Source organism: Salmo salar, chromosome ssa04 (assembly GCF_905237065.1).
Source record: "Salmo salar chromosome ssa04, Ssal_v3.1, whole genome shotgun sequence".
Lineage (NCBI taxonomy): Eukaryota > Metazoa > Chordata > Actinopteri > Salmoniformes > Salmonidae > Salmo > Salmo salar.
Genome location: NC_059445.1, coordinates 20,070,568 through 20,090,015, shown reverse-complemented (window position 1 = coordinate 20,090,015; position 19,448 = coordinate 20,070,568). Strand labels below are relative to the sequence as shown.

Sequence of the window (19,448 nt, the reverse complement as noted above, 5' to 3'; positions counted from 1 at the left end):
GGTTGATGGACCTGCAAAGTTTGTGTGTGTGTCAGAACCAAGAAGATTTGGAGTAGTCCAACCTGAGACTACTGCACCAGGTATTCCTCTTCTGATCCCATGCTGGAGACCAGGGCTTGATTACAACCTGTTACAATGTTGCCAACATTTTGTGACGGATCTTTCAGTGGGGGAGTGGGTGAATGTGTGAAAGACCTGACTGGGCCCAGCACCGCGCGGTATGGCTCATTTTTGTTGTGTGCGAATTTCTGTATTGAGGAACATGTAACTTGGTTCCAGAAGAAAGACACTTAAAATGTCTTTATGTTGGGGGGGGGGGTTGTCAAGGTAAGTGTTTCTTGGTGTAACGTTGTCCCCAGGCTATTGCACATACTATATCAACCATTCAAAGTTCGCCTTAGTGGGAGTGACCATAGAATTCTATAGGAGTGACCTTACTGAGTATAAAGTTTGTCATCATCACTAAACAGTCAGTCATAATTATGGCTAAACCCTGCCCATTTCCAGAATAGATTTTCTTAAAATGTGATTTTAAACCTAACCCTAACTAATGAAGGCCAAGTTTGATGCGTTGGTCCACCAGACCTTCCACACATTAGGGCAGAAGTGTCTGGGAACGAGATTAGGTGTAACATGACATCACATTAGAGCGTATGCCATCCTTCAGCACAACATGTCACCCTTCATAAAGCACATGTTTATATCATATTTGACATAGTGGGTTGTGCAGATTTGACATTGATTGTCACACAGTTATGCCACATTTTTTAACCCTTTATAAAAAATGACATATGGTTACAGCTGCCTTTTTAACATGTAGTGCTTATGAAGGCTTTAAGAAGCCTTTATAAACTGATCATTTAAAGCAGGACCAAAAATTGTGTAATATGTATGTCCAATATGAAAAAAAAATATTGGATTTAAGCTGATTGGCCTCAAAATGAGCAGCAAATTCCTCTGGGGGTAAACTCCTGTGGATTTGAAACTAAAGTGCCAAAATGATCCCCCTTTAAATGCATACAGAAAATGATGTAAGGTGCAATAAATTATAGGAGTACACACACAAAAAACATTGACCATTTAGGATTGAAAACATAAAAAAAATACAATCAAAATATATTTTAGTAATACTTTTAATTATTGGTTGTATGATAACTAGTATAAAATAAACATTTCTGCAATTTCCGTCATTTTCGCACTAATTATTAATTTACAAAGTAACAGGAAGAGACTGTTATTCTGAAGGATTCCAAAAATCTGTGACCTGGAAGTATTTAGCTAGTTAATCTTGTCTGCTTCACAGTGGTCAAAATAACGTCCACTTTAACGTTTTTATTGTTGTGATTTAGACGATTGTTAACACCCTGGAACTTAAAATGACATATTTAACTGCACCGTATCACATACTGATCCCAGGTCATCTTTAATTCGCGTTGGCGACAGGGCGTGGTTGATAGATGTTGTCTCGATAACGCTAGCTAGCTGCTAACAATGGCTAACTGTATGGTTTTTCACACTCAAATAGCCTCCATCATGGAGGTGCTAGCAAATGCAGCCGTGGCAGAGATCTGTAAACTCGTAGACGACGACTATGCTGTGTTTCGTTTGGAAATAACTCAAAGCCAGAAAGAAAACAGGTCATTGCGGAGGAAACTACTGGAACTGAAGGTGGCACGGGAGCGCGCAGAGAGGACAATGCGAGAGCGCGTCCTCGCCAGTCGTCCCAGTAGTGTCAAGATCCTCGACAGATATAGAGGAATTTCAAGAGGTACATTTTGAAGGAGGACGAAGGTGCGCTGCCTGTCGCCCATAGTATATAGCACAGTGCCTAGTTCCCCTCTGCACTTGCTACAGATTGTAACACCAGATAATGAATGTGATTTAACCAAACCTTTTTGGACCATTAACTAACCTCACCTGGTATTGGCGACTCTATCTTCGTCCTCGATTTGTGGAAAAGGAGTCTAATGAAATGTCTGTGTTCCGTTGCAGGGGGTCAGTTTTATTTTAAAAACTGAACATTTTCCAAATTCAAATCAAATTTTTGGTCCATTAAGTAACCGAGACAGGTGTCTGTCATCATGATAGGTGAGTCCACCCCAAACTGTCTGTCTCAATCAATGGTGGAGTAAATTTTGCTTGGCCAGTGCCCCTGGTAAGTGGAGATTCATTTAAGGACCAATGGAAAGGTCCCAAACTCCGCTGGATCATTCAAAACGAGCTCTACCAGTGAGAAGATTTGAAAAAGACAGGATTGAACATTGTTGGATTAGTTTATGGACCCCAAAAATTATTTTAATAAACGGAGCCTTTTCTAAATTCAAACGGACCCCCTGCAACTGGACAAACATTTTATGAGACTCCTGTTTCCACGAATTGAGGATGAAGATGGTATCTGCCAATACCTAGTTAGTTTAAAAATATCAAGCTACGTTTTGTATAGCTACACCTGTAACTACTAGTACAATAGATTGCAAAATGTTTTTGTTAAATCACATTATCCGGTGTTAGTCTGTAGCTCCCCTGCACATATGTTCAGGTGTTTTATCCAAAATTGGATCTTGGTCATTTTTTGGATAGTATGCATTAATTCCCCTAATTACTTAGCTATCTAGCACAAAGACACTATCATATTCTACCAGATTCTTGATTTACTGCATTTCTTATTATTTGCTAAATAAAAACAATGTGATGCATGGAACATAATACATCAATCAATAAATAGTATCTCAAGAAGTTATGAGAAGTGTTACCCTACTTCCTGGCCAATTCTAGACAGTGTCAATAATGTACAATATAGTGTTGAGCATTGACAGTAGTTAACCTAACCACCTCTTTTCCCCCAATCACTCTCGCAGGTGAAGGACATCTCACTGGAGGCCACAGGATCTCTGTGAAACCAGCGGGACACAATACATGGAGAGATGACCAACCAATCACTGTTGATGAGGGGAGTAGAACCTCAACCCAGCATGTTATTGTGATAGAGGTTAGTGTAACATTTAACATTGAATTACAGTTCCTTTTGTAAATGATATGTGGCCAGTTTATTTCAGAAAGGCTCCCCTCAGCTATTCACTTGCTTACATGTACATCCTTATTTATCTGCCTTAGGGGAGCTTGTGAGACCTTACGACAACTCAACTAATGTACCGGTAATAACGTCTTGTCAGTCTGCAGATGCAGATGCAGAGCCTGCAGGTCCTGGGGTCAAACAGGAGAGGTCTGAAGGAGAGGAGGACCAACGGCACAGCAGAGACATCCAGACTGGGGCAGATGGAGCGCCCCTTGTAGCCACGGAGGACCCCACCAACGCCCCAGCGCAGCTCAGGACCCAATGCAGTATCACGGAGGTCAGTGGAACGCCGAACGCCATCCTCAAGTCAGACAGACACCAAGACATTAACTGTAACACACAGGCTTTTACACACAGAATCTGACGACAGGTCAGACCCAGAGAGACTGGAGCTGGGGAGACTGGGCTGTCCTCCTGCTCCTGGCTCAGAGTATTTACCTGTATTTCATCAGAGCCAGAGGATGGTTAATTCCTATGGTGATAGTGACGTGTTAGACACTGATGGTGATGATCCGTCTTGTTCTTACACTACAGAGATGGACCCTGGCAACATGCCCTTGGGTTTAGAGAGACAGACTGATCTGTCCAGAGGGGACTGGAACCAGTACAGTAGTAGTGTATACTCTGAAGGGTGCCTAGATAAAAAAAGCAGAGGGTCTGGTCGTAGATGAGGTGATTGTGAAAGCGACGTTCCTCCCACATGGAATCCAGATAGTCACCTAGGAGACGGACACTCGCAGGGCAGCGATTTCTTAGATTACAGGGGAAGCTTAGAGACAAATCCAATTGTCGCAACCCACTCCCCTTTATACTCGTTCAGGCATCGTGAGCCAGTGTCTACCTCGATGGGGCCTTCCGTTTCAAACGTCCGCATCCTTTTCGATCAGGTATTGAACTCAAACGACAGGGCTAGAGCCCAGCCTCCGGGGGGGTGGGGGGGCAACATCAGGTAATAGTAAAGAGAAATGGTTCCTCTGCATGTTCTGTAACAAAGGCTTCAGCTGCTCCCAGAAGTTGGAGATCCACCAGAGGTTCCACACAGGGGTGAAACCCTACAGCTGCCCCCAGTGCCACATGCGCTTCACCAAGATTGGTGACCTGAAGAGGCACCAGAGAGTCCACACAGGGGAGAAATCCTACAGCTGCCCCCAGTGTCACATGCGCTTCACCCAGACTGGCAGGCAGAAGAGGCACATGAAGGTCCACACAAGAGAAAGGCCGTTTGCCTGTATGCATTCCGGGAAGAGGTTCTCAGAGAGGACCTACCTCAGGATACACCAGCAGAAAAACCATTCCACTCAATAAAATGGAAACCATTCTACTTTATAGCTTATTACGTTTAGATCAAACCCTGCATTAAAAAGACAAAGATTCATTTTCATTGTTGTCAGCAGAAAAGGTCCACAGATGCATTTGGAATAATGAGATTAACAGATTTCAGTGTTGAATATTCCTGGTTAGAATTTTGCATGATACAGTATGTCACATATAAGCCTAAAAAGTCTGTTGTTACATAGTTTTTGTAATGAGTAGGCTATATGATAACAAATGCCTGTTTCATTTTTAATGGTGTATTTAAAACGTTTTTTTATGTTCAATAGAATGAAAAGACCCATTTTGTGTTTAAGACTTGAGACTCTTTAGTATACAGTACCAGTCAAAAGTTTGGAAACATCTACTCATTCAAGGGTTTTTTATTATGTTCTATATTGCAGAATACTAGTGAAGACATCAAAACCATACAATAACACATATGGAATCATGTAGTAACCAAAGAAAGTGTAAAACAAATCAAAATAGCCACTCTTTGCCTTGACAGCTTTGCACACTCTTGGCAATCTCTCAACCAGTTTCATGAGGAATGCTTTTCCAACAGTCTGGAAGGAGTTCCCACATATGCTGAGCACTTGTTGGCTGCTTTTCCTTCACTCTGCAATCCAACTCATCCCAAACCATCTCAATTGGGTTGAGGTTGGGTGATTGTGGAGGCCAGGTCATCTGATGCAGCACTCCATCACTCTCCTCCTTGGTCAAATAGCCTTTACACAGCCTGTAGGTGTGTTGGGTCATTGTCCTGTTGAAAAAACAAATGATAGTGGGACTAAGCGCAAACCAGATGGGATAGCGTATCGCTGCAGAATGCTGTGGTAGCCATGCTGGTCAAGTGTGCCTTGAATTCTAAATAAATCAGACAGTTTCACCAGCAAAGTACCCCCACACCATCAAATCTCCTCCTCCATGCTTCACGGTGGGAACTACACATGCTGAGATCATCCATTCACCAACTCCGCATCTCACAAAGATACGGCGGTTGGAACCAAATATCGCAAATTTGGACTCATCAGACCAAAGGACAGATTTCCACTGGTCTAATGTCCATTGCTCACGTTTCTTGGCCCAAGCAAGTCTCTTCTTCTTATTGGTGTCTTTTAGTAGTGGTTTCTTTGCAGCAATTCGACCATGAAGGCCTGATTCACACAGTCTCCTCTGGACAGTTGATGTTGAGATGTTTCTGTTACTTTAACTCTGTGAAGCATTTCTTTGAGGTGCAGTTAACTCTAATGAACTTATCCTCTGCAGTAGAGGTAACTATGGGTCTTCCTTTCCTATGGCGGTCCTCATGGGAGCCAGTTTCATCATAGCGCTTGATGGTTTTTGCGACTGCATATGAAGAAACATTCTAAGGTCTTTTACCAAAAAGCGCTATCTTCTGTATACCACCCCTACCGTGTCACAACACAACTGATATTCTCAAATGCATTAAGAAGGATTGAAATTCCACAAATTAACTTTGAACAAGGCACACCTGTTAATTGAAAGGCATTCCAGGTGACTACCTCATGAAGCTGGTTGAGAGAATGCCAAGAGTGTGCAAAAGGTGGCTACTTTGAAGAATCTCAAATATAACATCTGTTTTGATTTGTTTAGCACTTTTTTGGGGGGGACTACACAGTTTTAAAAAAACCTGGAATTTTTTATTTCACCTTTATTTAACCAGGTAGGCCAGTTGAGAACAAGTTCTCATTTTCAACTGCAACCTGGCCAAGATAAAGCAAAGCAGTGCGACAACAGTTACACATGGGATAAACAAAGGTACAGTCAATAACACAATATAAAAATCTGTATACAGTGTGTGCAAATGAAGTAAAGAGGTAAGGCAATAAATAGGCCAACAGTGGCGAAGTAATTACAATTTATCAATTTACACTGGAGTGATATGTGCAGATGAGGATGTGTAAGTAGAAATACTGTTGTGCAAAAGAGCAGAAAAACAAAAACAAATATGGGGATGAGGTAGGTAGGTAGTTGGATGGGCTATTTACAGATGAAATCAAATGTATTTATATAGCCCTTCTTACATCAGCTGATATCTCAAAGTGCTGTACAGAAACCCAGCCTAAAACCCCAAACAGCAAGCAATGCAGGTGTAGAAGCACGGTGGCTAGGAAAAACTCCCTAGAAAAGCCCAAACCTAGGAAGAAACCTAGAGCGGAACCAGGCTATGAGGGGTGACCAGTCCTCTTCTGGCTGTGCTGGGTGGAGATTATAACAGAACATGGCCAAGCTGTTCAAATGTTCATAAATGACCAGCATGGTCAAATAATAATAGTCACAGTAGTTGTCGAGGGTGCAACAAGTCAGCACCTGAAGTATAAATGTCAGTTGGCTTTTTATAGCCGATCATTGAGAGTATCTCTACCGCTCCTGCTGTCTCTAGAGAGTTGAAAACAGCAGGTCTGGGACAGGTAGCACGTCCGGTGAACAGGTCAGGGTTCCATAGCCGCAGGCAGAACAGTTGAAACTGGAGCAGCAGCATGGCCAGGTGGACTGGGGACAGCAAGGAGTCATCATGCCAGGTAGTCCTGAGGCATGATCCTAGGGCTCAGGTCGAGAGAGAGAATACTTAAATTCACACAGGACACCGGATAAGACAGGAGAAATACTCCAGATATAACAGACTGACCCTAGCCCCCCGACACAAACTACTGCAGCATAAATACTGGAGGCTGAGACAGGAGGGGTCAGGAGACACTGTGGCCCCATCCGATGATACCCCCGGACAGGGCCAAACAGGCAGGATATAACCCCAAAGCACAGCCCCCACACCACTAGAGGGATAACTTCAACCACCAACTTACCATCCTGAGACAAGGCCGAGTATAGCCCAAAGATATCCGCCACGGCACAACCCAAGGGGGGGCGCCAACCCAGACTGGAAGACCATGACAGTGACTCAACCCACTCAAGTGACGCACCCCTCCTAGGGACGGCATGGAAGAACGCCAATAAGCCAGTGACTCAGCCCCTGTAATAGGGTTAGAGGCAGAGAATCCCAGTGGAGAGAGGGGAACCGGCCAGGCAGAGACAGCAAGGGCGGTCCGTTGCTCCAGAGCCTTTCCGTTCACCTTCACACTCCTGGGCCAGACTACACTCAATCATAGGACCTACTGAAGAGATGAGTCTTCAGTAAAGACTTAAAGGTTGAGACCAAGTCTGCGTCTCTCACATGGGTAGGCAGACCATTCCATAAAAATGGAGCTCTATAGGAGAAAGCCCTGCCTCCAGCTGTTTGCTTAGAAATTCTAGGGACAATTAGGAGGCCTGCGTCTTCTGATGTACGGCAGGACCAAATTGGGAAAGATAGGTAGGAGCAAGCCCATGTAATGCTTTGTAGGTTAGCAGTAAAACCTTGAAATCAGCCCTTGCCTTAACAGGAAGCCAGTGTAGGGTGGCTAGCACTGGAGTAATATGATCACATTTTTTGGCTTTTTCCGGGTAGCTGGAAAGTAGAGCATTGCAGTAGTCCAACCTAGAAGTAACAAAAGCATGGATTCATTTTTCTGCATCATTTTTGGACAGAAAGTTTCTGATTTTTGCAATGTTACGTAGCTGGAAAAAAGCTGTCCTTGAAACAGTCTTGATATTTTCTTCAAAAGAGAGATCAGGGTCCAGAGTAACGCCGAGGTCCTTCAGTTTTATTTGAGACGACTGTACAACCATCAAGATTAATTGTCAGATTCAACAGAAGATCTCTTTGTTTCTTGGGACCTTGAACAAGCATCTGTGTTTTGTCCGAGTTTAAAAGTAGAACGTTTGCAGCCATCCACTTCCTTATGTCTGAAACACAGGCTTCTAGCGAGGGCAATTTTGGGGCTTCACCATGTTTCATTGAAATGTACAGCTGTGTCATCCGCATAGCAGTGAAATTTAACATTGTTTTCGAATGACGTCACCAAGAGGTAAAATATATAGTGAAAACAATAGTGGTCCTAAAACGGAACCTTGAGGAACACCAAAATGTACAGTTGATTTGTCAGAGGACGAACCATTCACACGAGACAAACTGAGATCTTTCCGACAGATAAGATCTAAACCAGGCCAGAACTTGTCCGTGTAGACCAATTTGGATTTCCAATCTCTCCAAAAGAATGCGGTGATTGATGGTATCAAAGTGAAATAACCTGTCTGTATAAAATTGTTGGAAAATTTGTTGGAAAAATACAGATGGGCTGTGTACAGCTGCAGCGATCGGTAAGCTGCTCTGACAGCTGACGCTTAAGTTAGTGAGGGGGATACAAGTCTCCAACTTCAGTGATTTTTTTTTTTTTTTGACATTTGTTCCAGTCATTGGCTTTAGAGAACTGGAAGGAAAGGCGGCCAAAGGATGTGTTGGCTTTGGGGATGACCAGTGAAATATACAGTTGAAGTCAGAAGTTTACATACACTTAGGTTGGAGTCATTAAAACTCGTTTTTCAACCACTCCACAAATTTCTTGTTAACAAACTATAGTTTTGGCAAGTCGGTTAGGACATCTACTTTGTGCATGACACGAGTAATTTTTCCAACAATTTTATACAGACAGGTTATTTCACTTATTCACTGTATCACAATTCCAGTGGGTCAGAAGTTTACATAGACTAAAAGTGTCTTTGGAAAATTCCAGAAAATTATGTCATGGCTTTAGAAGCTTCTGATAGGCTAATTGACATCATTTGAGTCAATTGGAAGTGTTCCTGCGGATGTATTTCAAGGCCCACCTTCAAACTCAGTGCCTCTTTGCTTGACATCGTGGGAAAATCAAAAGAAATCAGCCAAGACCTCAAAAGAATTGTAGATCTCCACAAGTCTGGTTCATCCTTGGGAGTAATTTCCAAACGCCTGAAGGTACCACATTCATCTGTACAAACAATAGTATGCAAGTATAAACACCATGGGACTACGCAGTCGTCATACTGCTCAGGAAGGAGACGCGTTCTGTCTCCTAGAGATGAACTTACTTTGGTGCGAAAAGTGCAAATCAATCCCAGAACAATAGCAAAGAACCTTGTGAAGATGCTAGAGGAAACAGGTACAAAAGTATCTATATCCACAGTAAAACTAGTCCTATATTGACATAACCTGAAAGGCCACTCAGAAAGGAAAAAGCCACTGCTCCAAAACCGCCATAAAAAAGGTTTGCAACTGCACATGGGGACAAAGATTGTACTTTTTGGAGAAATGTCCTCTGGTCTGATGAAACAAAAATAGAACTGTTTGACCATCGTTATGTTTGGAGGAAAAAGGGGGAGGCTTGCAAACCGAAGAACACCATCCCAACCGTGAAGCACGGGTGGCAGCATCATGTTGCGGGGGTGCTGGGATGCAGGAGGGACTGGTGCACTTCACAAAATAGATGGCATCAAGAGGAAGGAAAATTATGTGGATATATTGAAGCAACATCTCAAGACATCAGTCAGGAAGTTAAAGCTTGGTCGCAAATGGATCTTCCAAATGGACAATGACACCAAGCATAGTTCCAAAGTTGTGGCAAAATGGCTTAAGGACAACCATGTCAAGGTATTGGAGTGGCCATCACAAAGCCCTGACCTCAATCCCATAGAACATTTGTGGGCAGAACTGAAAAAGTGTGTGCGAGCAAGGAGGCCTACAAACCTGACTCAGTTACACCAGCTCTGTCAGGAGGAATGGGCCAAAATTCACCCAATTTATTGTGGGAAGCTTGTGGAAGGCTACCCGAAACGTTTGACCCAAGTTAAACAATTTAAATGCAATGCTACCAAATACTAATTGAGTATGTAAACTTCTAACCCACTGGGAATGTGATGAAAGAAATAAAAGCTGAAATATATAGTTCCCTTAAGGAAATGATTGTCTTTATTGTAATTGTTTTTAATAACCTGCCCAGGGACTGCGGGTGAAAATTAGCCGGCTGGCTAAAACTGGCACTTTTACTGAAACGTTGATTAAAGTGCACTGTTCATGTAAAAATAAAATAAACTCAAACAAATCATTCTCTCTACTATTATTCTGACATTTACATTCTTAATATAAAGTGGTGATCCTAACTGACCTAAGACAGGGAATTTTCACTAGGATTAAATGTCAGGAATTGTGAAACTGAGTTTAAATGTATTTGGCTAAGGTGTATGTAAACTTCCGACTTCAGCTGTACCTGCTGGAGCACGTGATACAGGTGGGTGTTGCTATGGTGACCAGTAAGCTGAGATAAGGTGGAGCTTTACCTAGCAAAGGACCTGGAGCCAGTGGGTTAGGCGACGAATATGTAGCAAGGACCAGCCAATGAGAGCATACAGGTCGCAGTGGTGGGTAGTATATGGGGCTTTGGTGACAAAACGGATGGCACTGTGATAGACTGCATCCAATTTGCTGAGTAGAGTGTTGGAGGCTATTTTGTAAATGACATCGCCGAATTCAAGGATCGGTAGGATAGTCAGTTTTACGAGGGTATGTTTGGCAGCATGAGTGAAAGAGGCTTTGTTGCGAAATAGGAAGCCGATTCTAGATTTAACTTTGGATTAGAGATGCTGAGTTTACAGTCTAGCCAGACACCTAGGTATTTATAGTTGTCCACATATTTTAAGTCAGAACCGTCCAGAGTAGTGATGCTTAGTCGGGCGGGCGGGTAGCGATCGATTGAAGAGCATGCATTTCGTTTTACTAGCATTTAAGAGCAGTTGGAGGCCACGGAAGGAGTGTTGTATGGCGTTGATGGGAATGGACCCTGTTTGTGTTTGGTCGGTCACACACACACACACAAAGCACTGATTACATTATCAATGGTGGTTATGACTTGCATGGTGGAACCAAACTGCTTGCTGCAATAGAATGGTAACGCAGCGATCAGGCTGGTTCCACCAGGCTTGGCTATGAAGGTGAATTGGTACAAAACTCATCTGTTTAGACCTTTGACCAGGTCAAATGTCACCAACCTGATTCAAGCGTCCTCCCTGTTCAATTTATAGGAATGCTCACAGCGAGGGCATGTCTGCGTGATGTTGAGGGTCTCTATGTTGCATGTTTGGCAGCAAACTGAACATCTCTCTAACAACTGCTGCAAGCGATCCTCAAACAATGGACTTGCTCATCTTATGAGGTGGTGTTGACTGGGAGGGCATGTGACAGCGTTATACAATAGAAAGCCAAGTGGTAAATTGCATTTTGTTTCAAAGAAAGTACAAAGCTTTTTGATAATGCACTTCACAACCAAAACGACTGTACTACTTGACTGTAATCCACCTACTAGTTTAACAAACCGTGTGTTTTTTTTATACAACTTTTCATAACACACATTACCGTTGTCGATGAAGCCGTCTGTCATCAGGGCAGTAACTAGGGTCAAGCTTATTCTAGGTCGTCACTAGTTGCCACAAAGTCATAAACCATGCCGATTTCTACTTATTAAGATGTGATTTTAAACGTAACCTTCAATTAAGAACCTTTTTTTACGATAGAATCGATTGTGGCTGTGGAAACCCTAATGATATGCTGTATAGATGTAGACTGACTGTAGTTTCACAGTGCCATCCGTTTTGTCACCAAAGCCCCATATACTACCCACCATGCGACCTGTACGCTCTCGTTGGCTGGCCCTCGCTTCATAATCGTCGCCAAACCCACTGGCTCCAGGTCATCTTCAAGACCCTGCTAGGTAAAGTCCCCCCTTATCTCAGCTCACTGGTAACCATAGCAGCACCCACCTGTAGCACGCGCTCCAGCGGGTATATCTCTCTGGTCACCCCCAAAGCCAAGTCCTCCTTTGGCTGTCTCTCCTTCCAGTTCTCTGCTGCCAATGACTGGAACGAACTACAAAAATCTCTCAAACTGGAAACACTTATCTCCCTCAGTAGCTTTAAGCACCAGCTGTCGGAGCAGATCACTGCACCTGTACATAGCCCATCTATAATTTAGCCCAAACAACTACCGCTTCCCCTACTGCATTTATTTATTTTTTATTTTGCTCCTTTGCACCCCATTATTTCTATTTTGCACTTTCTTCCACTATAATCTACCATTCCAGTGTTTTACTTGCTATATTGTATTTACTTTGCCACCATGGCCTTTTTTTGCCTTTACCTCCCTTATCTCACCTCATTTGCTCACATTGTATATAGACTTATTTTTCTACGGTATTATTGACTGTATGTTTGTTTTACTCCATGTGTAACTCTGTGTTGTTGTATGTGTCGAACTGCTTTGCTTTATCTTGGCCAGGTCGCAATTGTAAATGAGAACTTGTTCTCAACTTGCCTACCTGGTTAAATAAAGGTAAAATAAATAAATACAAATATTGGATTCAAGCCAGGGACGCCATTGCGGGTTGTTGCTCCTAGTTCATCGTATTAGACTCAGACATGAGTTAACTACTGCAAGTTAGTTTTGCCCTTAAATAACGTACAGAATACACTTATGAGCTACAAACTAACTTGCAAATCCGATTTGTCAAATGATAACGTTATATAACCAGCAGTATGAGCTACCACCTAACTAAATTGTAATGAGATAGTTATCTTGCTAGCTATGCTAAAACGCTAATTAGCCTACTTCGCTTTATCAAAAGATAGCTAACCAATAACGGCGTTAGCAAAATTATGCCAGAATTCATATTACAGTATATCTGGTTATACTCACCACCACCGAACGTTGCACACCAAGCTAGCGTTACTATACTGGTGGTGCAGAGGGGACTGGCGAACTCCAACCACCTTTCCGCATACTAGGGTCCTTCGGCAGGGCACGTAAACCGTATAACTGTGTGGAGCCATAGTCAATCCATATAGGGCTTTTCAGTCATAAACGGCAATGAAAATAATAGCTCCATTCTGAAAAGCGAAGCGGATGGGGCGATTTGCACGTGGAGCTTGGCAAAATTGGGGATGATTTGTTGACATAATTGTAATCCAAAACCAAACTTCATTTACTCGTTGTGAAGCACTGGGTTCCAAACTCCGTTTCTGACAAGACTGACTTGGACAAGAATGATTGTCCTATTTTCACTTTGTAGTCAATTTTGACACTATAGTACATGTTTCTGATTTATAAATGCCATATAGGCCATTTTCAGTGGAATTAGTTGCTTTTTATTGGCAGTTGCTCTTTATGATTTTTATTAGGCTGATACGGAAATAATCAATGTTCACAAGTATGGTCCCTTACATGTTGAAAGTGTATTTATTACCCGTGTGTATGTACCTGATGGAGTGTATGTCGGTGTAATCTGTATCACCTGTTTCTTCCAGGAGGAGGAAGGTCCAGAGGTGATGCTGGTAAAGGGGGAGGGGTCTGAGGAGGGTCTGTGGAACCCTGAGGGGAACATGGTCATGGAGGACAACCAGACTACACCTCCTCCTGAACCCACAGAGGTACCAGCTGAGCAGCACAGGACCACACACAGTCTCATTGAGGTGAGCCCACTAAACTACTGTCTGAATGGTATTAGGTCAGGGTCTGTATCCACAAAGCCTTTCAGAGTAGGAGTGCTGATCTAGGATCAGTTTTGCCTTTTAGATCATAATGAATATAATTATTTGGAAAGATCCTAGATCTGCAATCCTACTCTGAGACTCTTTGAAGATACGGGCCCAGGTCTTGATTACATTTGTCTTAAGTGTGGGACCATGCCTTTGAATGATCAAACCATTAAAGAGTGTCAACTAATCAAATCAACTAATACAGTTGAATAGTACTCATAGCAGTCCCTCATTGCCAAATCAAAAGATGCTTCATAGCAGGGTGCTCATATCAGATTTCTGGATCCAACATCCTCTCACTCTGTATCTCTTACAGTCAGTAGACATGGTGGAATGGAAGCCTGATCTGCTGCTGGTCAAAGAGGAGAAAATAGAGGACGGACCAGAGAGCATTGATCTGCTGAGTGGACTAAAGATGAGAGAGCAAGGTAAGGAAGAAATACATATAGCCTGCATACAGTAATAGATCTTCAATGGGAATAGTGATGCACCTGGGAATTTTTGTCTGAATTTTCATCATTCATAAAATTAAATCAATTCAACCTGTGTTTCCATCCAAAAACACACATCATAATGTATAAACTTGAAACTACAGTTTTCTCTGCCATGTTTGTAAAGTCTATTTTCTAACCTCTTCCTGCAGGTGGTTGGCTGGAGGCTAACAGAGGAGACTGGGTGGCCAACTTGGAATCCCAGACCCAGACAGGTGCAGCCAAAGGCCCTGGGGACGACATCACTGAGCAGGCCAGGACCATAGGCGACATAGTGGAGGTCAGTGGATGGGACAGCGTCCTCAACTCTGAGCTGCGGTACAATACTGTTAACCACAACCAGAAACAGACAGTCAAACACAAAACAGCATCCGATCTTAGTCTCCATGACAGCAAACTGTCTGAGACCAGGCCAAGGCGTAGATTTGGTCTGCAGGGACAGGGAGGTGACCGTATGTGGAGGGAGAGAACAGACTCGGCTAGTGATGCTCCGTCCTGCTCCTATAGTTGTGATTCAGAGAGACTGATGGCGCCTCAGGTTAACCCCCTAACAGGTGCTGCCTTCAGCCTGCCTTCTATAGGATCTATCAACTGGAACATGGACCCTGCGACAACACAGACACTCCCTGGCCTTCATCCTCCTCACACTCTCCTTATGTTAAACCAGACCTCAGACAATGCCAGTGCCTCAACACTAAATGGCTACACAAGCCCATTGACAAATGACAGTAGTAGAGACGGAATCAGTAAAGGTGACAGCGCCAAAGAGAAGTGCTTTCCTTGTTCGTTCTGTGAGAAGTCCTTCAGTTTCCCAGTAGAGGTGGAGATCCACCAGAGGATGCACACAGGGGAGAAATCGTTCAGCTGCCATCTGTGCCGGGCCAGTTTCTCACACTCGTTCAACCTGAAGAGGCACCATATGGTCCACACAGGGGAGAAACCATACAGCTGCCCCCAGTGTGAGAGGAGGTTCTCCCACCAGCACCAGCTGAAGAGGCACCTGAAGGTCCACACGGGAGAGAGGCCATTCGCCTGTACGCACTGCGGGAAGAGGTTCTCAGAGAGGAGCAACCTCAGGATACACCAACAGAAAATACACACAGCCCATGTATAGAGTATTGTAACATGTCATAAATTACTAGTTAGTGTGTTTGTAGTTCACTCTGTTGGTTTGGGATGTAGCAGGGAACTGAATGAGGTGAACTGAGGAGGGAATGAGTGTGATGAGGCAGAATAGATGATATGGTGATGGTTGGTGTGATTGTGTCTGTAAAAATGCTTCACTGATGAAGAGTGACAACTATGTCCCTGTAGGTTGATATTGGTGTTTTATAGTGAGATAATGATAGTGCCTTAATTTACTTGACAAAATAGATAAGATCCGTGTAACGTAATGTTGAACCTTTTCCAAAGTATTCTAAAATACATTCTATCAAAGCGAGGGTCCCAGATTTACAGAGAAGGTCAAGTGTTACCATAGCGAGAAAAAATAATTATACTTGTCACATGTATCGTTTTGTGCAATAAAAGTACTGTACTTCATGTTATGTGACTGTATGACCATTTTGTTGAAATTAAATAAAAACTGTGCTGACTGATTTGGTTATTTTTGTATCATTGCAGGGACTGAGTTTCCCCTATCTCAGTGGGACAAAACTCATTATACTTCATTATTGAATCAACAGATATGGACATTAGTTTTTTATAATAAACTCCAATGGGTCCGTATTAAGTATTTTAATCACAGTGTTGGAGATATGTTTGACTGTGGTTAACATTTTATAATGTAATGTTTCTATGTGTTCAGCAAAGAGTTTCTTATATAAACCTTTATATTATCTTCTGTTTAATTTGTGTTTACAGGCTGCAGTCCATGAGGACCTGCTGATATCCGGTGTTAATGGTGGGAGAGACTGGACCTCTGAAGCGGCTGGTCACAAACCCTGGCCCCGGATCAGGACAGTGGATCAAGAGCCGTCACTCTTCCTTCCTGACTCAGATTCAGGACGGAACCACGAGGGACAAAGACTCGACCATCACGCAGAACACAACCAGTGGACAGGTGGACTGAACAACCTCAGTCCCGGTGGTCATCAGAGAGACGGAGGCTCCAGTCAGGGATCCAGTCTGCAGCCCAGACCCTTCTCTTCACAGTCTCAGTGCGGGGCTGATAGAGATAGACCCTCCTGTTCCTATGATACAAACAGCACAGCATCCATGATGAACAGAGCAGGTCACCGTGAGGTTCAGCCTTCACAGAGAGTGACAGGAGCCCCCCCTGGTGGTAGTCTATCAGCAAGTCGGTCTTCTCCATCAGGGGCTTGTCTAATGCCTGGTGAATGGGTTCATAGAAGGCCTGGACCTTGGTCTAGCCTTCCTCGGTTACCTCATGGTTACCCCACCAATACAGACCGGGTCAGGATGGGTGTTCTCCACAAGAGGTACCTAGACTATAACACAGCACACAATCCCAACAACACCCAAATATTTGCAAGAGGTCAAGGAGGGAGCTCAAAGACTAACCACCTGATGGTGGTGGCTCCTGCTTCTACCTCCTCTGGTGTCATTGTGTCTCAACGTGGGAGGCCGAGCATGAGGACGGACGCAGACAAGCCGTATGCCTGCCCCACGTGTGGGAAGCGCTTTGCTGAGGTGAACTATGTGAAGAAGCACCAGAGGGTCCACACAGGGGTGAAACCCTTCAGCTGTACCCAGTGTCACATGCGCTTCGCCCAGGCTGGTGACCTGAGGAGGCACCAGAGGGTCCACACAGGGGAGAAACCCTACAGCTGTCCCCAGTGTGAGAAGAGGTTCTCCCGCCAGTACCAGCTGAATGTGCACCTGAAGGTCCACACGGGAGAAAAGCGGTTTGTTCGCCTGTACGCATTGCGAGAAGAGGTTCTCAGAGAGGAGCTATCTCAGCATACACCAGCAGATAAACCATCCCACTCTATAACATAGAAAATTACAAATCTTCTCGATAGCTTCTGATGTTTAGATCAAACCCTGAGTAACAGATTTAAGTGTTGAATATTGCATCCAGACATTTGATATACACGGTATAAGGCACATACAGTGCCTTCATAAAGTATTCATATCCCTTGACTTATTCCACATTTTGTTGACTACAGCCTGAATTCGAAATGTATTAAATATTTTTTTACATCTCAATCTACAGACAATACCCCATAAAGACAAAGTGAACATGTTTTTATAAATGTTTGCAAATGTATTGAAAATTAAATATATAACTATCAAATTTACTTAAGTATTCACACCCCTGACTCAATACATGTTAGAATCACCTTTGGCAGTGATTACAGCTGTGAGTCTTTCTGAGTATGTCTCTAAGAGCATGACACACCTGGATTGTACAATATTTGCACATTATTTTACAAATTCTTCAAGCTCTGTCAAGTTGGTTGGTGATCATTGCTAGACAGACATTTTCAAGCCTATTTAAGTCAAACTGTATCTAGGCCACTCAGGAACATTCAATTTCGTCTTGGTAAGCAACTCCATTATAATTTTTGCCTTGTGTTTTAGGTTATTGTCCTGCTGAAAGGTGAAGTTGTCTCCCAGTGTCTGATGGAAAGCAGACTGAACCAGGTTTTCCTCTAAGATTTTGCCTGTGCGTAGCTCTATTCCGTTTCTGTTTATCCTAAAATACTCCTTAGTCCTTGCTGACGACAAGAATACTCATAACATGATGCAGCCACCACCATGCTTGAAAATATAAAGAGTGGTACTCAGTGATGTGTTGTTGGATTTGCCCCAAATATAACGCTTTGTATTCAGGACAAAAAGTTAATTTCCTCACCACATTTTTTGTAGTTTTACTTTGGTACCTTATTGCAAACAGGATGCATGTTTTGAAATGTTTTTATTCCATACAGGCTTCCTTCTTTTCACTCTGTCAATTAGGTTAGTATTGTGGAGTAACTATAATGTTGTTGATTCATCTTATCAGAGCCATTAAACTCCATGAGCGGTTTCCTTCCTCTCCGGCAACTGAGTCAGAAAAGATGTCTGTATCTTTGTAGTGACTGGGTGTATTGATACACCAGCCAAAGTGTAATAATTAACTTCATGTTCAAAGGGGTATTTAATGTCTGCTTTTTTTCCTGCCCCCATCTACCAATAGGTGCCCTTCTTTGCGAGTCATTGGAAAACCTCCCTGGTCTTTGTGGTTGAATATGTGTTTGAAATTCACTGCTCGACTGAGGGTGCTTACAGATAATTAGATATTTTTGGGGTACAGAGATGAGGTAGTCATTCAAAAATCATGTTAAACACTATTATTGCGCACAGAGTGTGTCCATGCAGCTTATTAAGCACATTTTCACTCCTGAACTTATTTAGGATTGCCATAGCAAATGGGTTGAATACAGACTCAAGACATTTGATTTTCATTTCTTATTAATTTGTAAACATGTCGAAAAACATAATTCCACTTTGACATTATGGGTTATTGTGTGTATGCTGGTGACAAAATCTGAATGTAACTATTTTAAATTCAGGCTGTAACAAAAAGTATGTTGCATTTTGTGTTTGTACTGTATAGGTTATATGATGTTTACAAATGCCTGTTTCATTACTTCCAATCAAATAAAAAAAAATTCCCAAGAGACTTTTAATGAGAAAATAAATGCAGTTTATCAACGTGGAAGGCCGAGCATCAAGCGGTGCGCCTGCCCCACGTGTAGGAAGCGCTTTGCTAGGGCAAACAATTTGAAGGAGCACCAGACCATACACACTAAGGAGTGGCACTTACAAGATCTTCTCTTTCCAGAGTAACCTTACCTGACATAGGAGTGTCCACAACGGGGAGAAATGGTAGCAGTGTAGCTTGAGATGTACACAGGGGATATCTGGAAACTATTCTTTAGCTGACATATTATAAACTCAGCAAAAAAAGAAACGTACAAATAACTTCACAGATCATTGTAAAGGGTTTAAACACTGTTTCCAATGCTTGTTCAATGAACCATAAACAATTAATGAACATGCACCTGTGGAACGGTCGTTAAGACACTAACAGCTTACAAAAGGTAGGCGATTAAGGTCACAGTTATGAAACTTGGGACACTAAAGAGGCCTTTCTACTGACT

General features: G+C 42.9%; 1 protein-coding gene across 2 annotated transcripts; it reads left to right on the top strand.

Moving 5' to 3' along the window:
• Positions 1–1,238: 1,238 nt before the first annotated feature.
• Positions 1,239–18,974, top strand: LOC106602491 (uncharacterized). Of its 2 annotated transcripts, XM_045717525.1 has the most exons (8): positions 1,240–1,768; positions 2,859–2,989; positions 3,174–3,353; positions 13,616–13,780; positions 14,163–14,274; positions 14,490–14,617; positions 16,201–17,216; positions 17,884–18,974. In XM_045717525.1, exons 1-8 carry the CDS (start codon positions 1,492–1,494, stop codon positions 17,897–17,899), a joined length of 2,025 nt encoding a protein of 674 aa, XP_045573481.1. In that variant the 5' UTR covers positions 1,240–1,491; the 3' UTR covers positions 17,900–18,974. The 2 variants fall into 2 exon arrangements, with proteins under 2 accessions (XP_045573482.1, XP_045573481.1); XM_045717526.1 differs by lacking the exons at positions 16,201–17,216; positions 17,884–18,974 and having other exon boundaries at positions 1,239–1,768; positions 14,490–15,935.
• The last annotated feature ends 474 nt before the right edge of the window (positions 18,975–19,448 follow it).